The 7,247-nt window shown below is 36.6% G+C and overlaps 1 protein-coding gene across 4 annotated transcripts; it reads right to left on the reverse strand.

Moving 5' to 3' along the window:
- Positions 1–496: 496 nt before the first annotated feature.
- On the reverse strand, positions 497–6,540 carry LOC117318973. 4 transcript variants are annotated; one of them, XR_004530530.1, is made up of 5 exons: positions 5,195–6,540; positions 3,473–3,547; positions 2,490–2,628; positions 2,099–2,155; positions 1,771–1,831 (listed from the first exon to the last, which is right to left on the reverse strand). XR_004530530.1 is itself a non-coding variant. In XM_033873888.1 (4 exons), the coding sequence occupies exons 1-4, from the start codon at positions 6,525–6,527 to the stop codon at positions 1,611–1,613; spliced, it is 1,674 nt and encodes a 557-aa protein (XP_033729779.1). In that variant the 5' UTR covers positions 6,528–6,540; the 3' UTR covers positions 497–1,610. The 4 variants fall into 4 exon arrangements, 3 of the variants coding, with proteins under 3 accessions (XP_033729779.1, XP_033729778.1, XP_033729780.1); XM_033873888.1 differs by lacking the exon at positions 2,490–2,628 and having other exon boundaries at positions 497–1,833; positions 2,113–2,155; XM_033873887.1 differs by lacking the exon at positions 2,490–2,628 and having other exon boundaries at positions 497–1,831.
- Positions 6,541–7,247: the final 707 nt, after the last annotated feature.

Raw genomic sequence — 7,247 nt, forward strand, 5'->3', positions numbered from 1 at the left:
CACTCCATTTACTAGAAGAGATACATTACTTAAGAGGTGAAGAAATATATTAAATGTTCTTCAAATATGTAATCTTTTTAATCTTTTTGAAGTGATAGATCCCCCCCCCCCCCCCCCCCCCCCCCAGTTCTAATGAAAACCTGACAAATCATTGTCAGTTACAAACAATACAGTACCACCACAATCAGACTAACTATCAAAATTACTGTCAATATGAACAATACAGTACCATCCTAAGGCTAAAACAATACCCATATTTTATGATAGGATGCATATCAGATACATTACAATTCTACAATACAATATGTTTCCTGATTAAAATTTTCCGCTGAAAATTCTATTTCATACAAGACTATTTGTATCAAAACCTATTTAAGTACCAATGGGAAAAAATGTGAGTAATTGGAAAATGAGGTACTGTAAAAATTTAACTAAAAGAAATGAATTCCCCATTTCACTCAGCTATATGCAATGCACAACCCCACAAATATAAGCATCCTAGTACACATATTTATTGATATACAAGAGCATTTTGTTATATAACAAGGCATCACAAACGATACAAATCCCTTTGCAGTTCAACATTGACTGATGTGCAACAAAATATCGCTAAGATATTGTGGTCCTTAATTAGTGTGTGAAGTCTGATCCAAATCCCTTAACAATGAAGCTGCTAGAGTGCTGACACAGATTTTCTAAAAATATTTGAACTAGAACTGTAAGCCAATGGCTAAATTATACCCCCTATTCCTCCACTTCATCACCCTTTGCAATACAAGCGTTCCCACCCATCCTCGATTGATTACTGATCATTCATTATGTGATGTCACATGCATTCTAAAGTTATGGCGAAACTTTACAGAAAGCAAAAGGGTACAACTTTATATCATAATGATGCTGTATGCCAAATTTGAGAAATGTCACTTCAGTACTTTCATAGATCTACTTGACAATATTTCGGAGAAAAAAGGGACGTAACTCTAGCAAGTATTGGCAAAATTTTACGAAAAGCAAAAGGGCACAACTTCATATCATAAGGATGTTGTTACCCTGTTTTGAGAAATACAGCTTCAGCACTTTTTTAAATCTACTTGACACAATATTTCAGACAGACGGCCTTTACACTACAACCCAAAAACTTGAACTCGTCTTAGATATTATAGTCCTTTATAAATGTGTGAAGTTTGATAAAAAAAACCTCAAGGAATAAAGATGCTAAAGTGATGACAAAGATTTTCAAAAAAATTGTTCTAAAAATAGCAAGAGACCTTGACCTTGCAACCCTGAAACTCGTACTTTGTCCGAGATATTACATTCCTTATATTGTGTGAAATTTGATCTAAATCCCTCAAGGAATGAAGCTGCTAAAGCACTGACAAGGGGCATTACTTATATAATTAGTTACATCCTTAAAGTAACATCCCCATATCCCCTCTGACATTCGTCACAAGGGGATAATTACGCGCAGCAAAACTTTAACTTTGCAATGCTGACACTGGGGTGATGCAATAGGCAAATAGGCTAACTGAAAATGAGTTGAATCAATGTACATGTAAGAATAAAACACCGGTCATTTGTCCTCGCACAAAAAGTGCTCTCAGATTGAGACTTCAAGAGAATGGTAATAACACAGGGTTGTTTTTCCTGGTTTTGCTGGTTATTTTGTTTCTGATAAAATGTTTTATTTGCTGCCATGGTCTTCTGTGAAGGATGGCTTCCTTTTTTATCACGTCTTCACAAACAAGTTTTCCAGGAAGTTTCCCAGAAAGAATCAGTTTTCCTAGATGCCGTAACACAGCCTGTTGTTCTGCAACAGACCAACTCTGTGGACCTGAAATATCAATGAATAAGCAATAAGTGATTAATTAATTGACTTGGCATCATTTGTACTCTTTTAAGGTGTTCATTTCAACAACAAACAAAGAGAGCAGAAGAGGTTTCATGAAATTGATATTCATCACTCTGTAGCAGAAAACAAATCAACTGATAAATTTAACCTCCTTGATATACTTAAATTATGCAGGCCTGGCAATAAGCTAGTCGACGCCACTTTTAGCTTCTTTCCTCCCCCATCCACATTTAAAAAAAAAAATTTTACCTTTTTTTTTTAATTGATTCCTGTTCACATTTTTACGTTGCTGACATCTGCCTGCAGCTGTAATAGGAATATATATTCTACTTAAAACACAAATAGCCAGTCCATAAACACTGATTTAACATTATCATTTCTGGTCATCAGAATCTGTTTGTGACATATATATATATATATATACAAATTAATATAAATAAAGCTTTTTTGGATCAGTAACCTTTTATACATATTTAAACAACAATTTCATATTCGCTGCACTGCAAACATCAAAATAAAAGTAATTAAAGCACCACGACTTAAGTGCTTAACCGTATGTGAAGAAAAGTTACTTTTTAATATGAGTTAGGGTAACATTTAATTATGGTTGTAATTTTTTCAGCTTTACTGTTTTACATACCTTTTGTGCTTTGTGCTGGTGTGCTTTGTGTCGATGTGTGTATGCGAGGTGAGTGTCACTGTGTGTCAATCTTTTTTCATCTGATCAGTCTCATAATTAATCCCATATGTACAATTAAGAACAAAGGGAAATCCTTCGGCTACATATACAATTTGAGATAGAACAGTCCTTTTATACTTTCTGAGAGATAATGATAACAAACTTCAATTTCTACCTGGCGGCCATCTTGTTTGTAAATATATATATACTGTAAAAGCCAATATTTTCGCGCATGGAATTTTTTGCTTAGTCAGCCTCCAAACAGTTCGCGATGGGGGGGAATTTTCATGCTGCAGTCATGCAGTTTTACATCATGTACCTATTATACTATAATACAATGGAGAGTGCGAGTTGTGTGAAATATTTTTGCGTGTGGATATCTTCGTGGAGATTTAATAACAGGGAAATAAGCGAAAATTTCAAAACCGCGAAAAAATCCACTTTTACAGTATGTCTCAAAATTGAATTTCCACAACTACGGTTAAAGACAAAGGAATCCCTAACTTATGCAACCTCAGACATATCCCTTTTATAATGTCTAATAACATTAACTTTAAATGTCAAAATTCAAGATGATTACTTAGCGACCCATCTTGTTCTGATGATCATTCTCAAAATTGAATATGCACAATTACTTAAGTACATGGGGTAACCAACCTATGGAATTTGAGAAAGATCTATTAATGCAGGTGCTTCTGGAGAAATAATGATAAAATAATTGTTAACAGGCGGACGGATCATAGACTCGAGGCAAACTGAATAGCCCTAAGATAGTAGGCTAAAAAACAAATACTGATACAGTACATCTAGAGTAATTTCGTGTAAATAACACAACATGATAATTATTGAAGTTGTAATATCAATCATGGAAAACATTGTTTTGTTTCTTTTTTGTTTCTGGTTCCATTTTTCCCACTTGTGACAAATTTTAAATAGAACTTTACCTTGTTTGTCGTCATCCTTGACAAATTGATCCGGATCTTCATCCGAGTCGGAATCGTCCTCATCCATCATGACATCTGTATAAGAAATAACTTTATGAATCACAGAATCAAAGGCGTATAGTTTATTTACATTTCAGTGTTTTTTTTTGTTAGTAAAATTATATACGACGTAACGTATATACAGACGCATAAGTAAACAACATTATTTCCTTTTTTTCTTTTGTGGTTTGAGTATCTAATGAAATGTGTTGAAAAGACTAGTAGGCCAGCCCCTGATGAACATTTTTACCCCTGTAAGAAAATATTGATATTTTTGTTTTTGATATGCCACAATTAAAAAAAACCAGAAGCCCAAGGGGCCTGCATCACTCACCTGGTATAATTATTTCTCACTTGTAACCAAGTCAATAGTGTCCTAAAATCTAGCTGGATATAAACATATTTGACCCCTTTGACCTTGAAAGAAAGACTAAAAGAATCATTCACCCCCTTGGGGGTGAGACAGAAGGATCTCAACCCAAGGCGTAAGATTCTTAAGTTGCCAAACATAAGGCTTGCCGTGGTGAGTTACTATGATGTCATGCAATTGTTGAGAATGTGCAAAAAGCTTGTGTAGCTTGTCTCAAATCTAGGTTGAGACAGGAAAATCTAGCACCTGGATATCCTTGTACAGGGTAAGAAATAAGACAAGGTAATATTCATTCCCAAAATATGGCTCTTTCCGAGAAAGCTACCAGCCAAATATCATGCCTCTAGGCTTTTTGGTAATTAAGAAGAAGTTGCTTAAATGTTTTAACAGATCTTACCCCTGTGACCTTGAATATAGGTCAAGGTCATTTCTTTTTTGCAAGGCTTCATTTCCCCTATTTGGCCCCGCCCCTCCAGCCCAAGGGGGGTCAGAGGCACCATTTATACAAAATCTGTTCCGCTCCTCCAAAGGATGATTTTGACCAACTTTGGGTCAAAATCAATGCAGTACTTAATGACAAGTAGCAATTTAAAAGAAAAATTGACGAACGCTGGACGCAGACGCCATGGCATTAGCTCACCTGGCCTGAAGCAAAAAGAAGCATGGTGGATTTTTAAGTCTATATCTACATCTGTTGAATAACGTATTATGGTATGGCGTTGTCCGTCCGTTGGCTATTGCTTGTCTGGGATATATCTTCAATACCCTTTCACGTAGCAACCTCAAACTTTCCATGCATATACCTCGTTCAAATGCAAATGCAGAGTAACAAAATTAGGTTGGGCAGCACATGATTCACAAATTTATAGCCTTGTGAGTCCTTAATTTGTTCTATTTTTTTAGGCCTTGCTTGTCCGGGTCATATATTCAACATTCTTTCATGAGTGTTCATGAAAGTTCGACACTCATGCATAGCCTTCAGGCAGGGTGCAGTGCACTTTAATTAAATCAATGTGACCTTCATCTAAAGGTCAAAAGTCAAAAAGTGCAAACTTTCTACCTCATAACTGATAGATTTTTTATATGACATAAAGAAGCAAAGTTGATCAGAATCAAGAAGTGAAGGATCAAAGGTCAAGGTCACTAGGTAAAAGGCCAAGGTCAAAGTTTCTATTTCTTATATGAAGGAAAGTTAGTCAGAACTATTAACTGGCAAATAATTTTGTACAATATTAAGAAGCAAAGTTGATCAGAACTTAATTGCACATAATACTTGCATGTATATTACCCTGTTTTTAGCAAACAAATCTTACCTTCTTCAGTAACAATGATGTTATCCAGATTTTGAACTTTTTTTGCTTTTCCTTCATTGACAGCATGCAGGACTCGGGACATCCTTGCCAACTGCATAGTGTTCTCTGGAAGTTCATAGTAACTTCTATGAACCCTAATGTCATGACCCATGAACTTTGCGAGGGCATCCTGTCCATGCTCATTTAACCCCAACAGTTGCGAAACTGTTGCCAGTTGTTTCCTTAGTTTGGTGGAAGTGAGTAATGATGGATTTGATGCTCCACTTTCGACTGCAAGGTTTCTTAATGCATCCGACCCTCTAATGGGGAACTGTGAATTGCATTTCCCAAACAGGAAGTCTGAAGAAATACTCATTCCTTCTCTTATCTTAAGAAGACAGTTCAGGTTCTGTATCATGTCATCAGTCAGAATCACAGGAACCTTACTTCCTCTCTTCCCGACAATTTCTATCCTCTTGTGTGACTTGATTATTTCCTTTTCCAGTTGTGTCAAAGAGCTGTAAATATCTTCATCTACTTGGGTGTCAATTAGTAAACCTTGGAAATCCTTGATATGGATTCTTTCTGCTTCCCCACTTCTTTTTCTGTTGAATAAGATGATTTGGGCTAAACAGATCTCTGCAAATCTCCTGTAATCATCAATCTGACAATCCTTGCGGAGCTTCTCAGATTCCTGCTTTAAGTAGTTGTGTAGTTTCTGCACATCTTTGGTAACAGGAAGAAGCTGTGGTTTGTTAAACTTTGCCACATGCAGGGTGTTGTGGCATTTTGCTGCAATTCTCACTCCCCATTCACTTTCGTACAGTTCGACAAACCCTTCCATTTTCTTGCGCAATTCTTCATTGCTGATCACAATGCTTTTGGTTTTCAAGAGTTTTGCACATTTTACCAGACTCTGTCCCACTCGTAATGGAAGGGTAGGTATTGTGTATTGGTTTGTTTTGGAGTTAAAGCCAGCTACAGATCTTACAGCAACAATAACTTCCTCCCAGTTTGAAGGATCCAAACACTTCTCAATAGTGTCAACAGATGGACTTTTCTCTTGTATAGCCAATAACATCCTACCTAACTCTCTTAGCCTCTGTGCTAAATACTGGTGACGGTGTTGCAGATGTCCATCTTGTTCATACATCCTACATGCAAAGTTAAGTAGTGTAGTATCTTTCAGAATTACAGACTTTACTTCATCATTTCTCATTTTTAACAAAATGTTATCATTCACATCTGTCTCCGCTTTCTTTGGCAACAATAGTTTGCCATTTGCAACAGGTTTCTGTTTCTTTGAAGTTGAAGTACTAGTGCCTGTATCCATTCTGGATATTCTACATTTCATGTGATGTTTCCAAAGATCTGGTTTTACATATAGTCCGAAACAGATGTCACAAGGTACATAGTCCTCAACTGATTTATGTTGGTGTTCTCTGGCACGATACTTCGGAATGAGCAGACCACTTCCTTTTGACAGAACATTATAATTGTGATTATAATTGCCTTCCTGTTGAATTGCCAGCCACGCAAGTCTCCGTTCATTAGAACCCTTTGGTAGTTGCAAAGCTTCCTTTACCTTGTCCTCAAATGGATGCCTTCTTTCCAGATGACGAGGTAACTTGGTCACTAATGTTTCACAATATAAACATGAAAAGTACTTCTGCTGTTTAACTTGGCATTTACTGAAGCGTTCTTGAATGATAACTTGGGGAGTGGTGGTTGATGGATAGACTGTCGATATACTTGATGTATCCTCGCTTGACGCTGTTTCTAGATCTGGTGTCTTCTCCAGAAGGTCAGTATTATCATTTTCCTTCACTGGACCAGTTCGTTCCCCATTTGCTGTTACTTTTCTCTCCAAGTTCTCAATACATGTATGTAACTTTCTTGTATTTGTCATGTCGTCTTCGCTACTACTATAATCACTTTCTGGAACGTAGTCATCATCTTCGTCTTCAGTACTGTCAGCATCCCTTCCATGTTCAACATTTGGTTGTTCTGTACATATACTTGATGTATCCTTGTTTGACGCTGTTTCTAGATCTGGTGTCTTCTCCAGAAGGTC

Source organism: Pecten maximus, unplaced genomic scaffold (assembly GCF_902652985.1).
Source record: "Pecten maximus unplaced genomic scaffold, xPecMax1.1, whole genome shotgun sequence".
In the NCBI taxonomy this organism is placed as follows: Eukaryota; Metazoa; Mollusca; class Bivalvia; order Pectinida; family Pectinidae; genus Pecten; species Pecten maximus.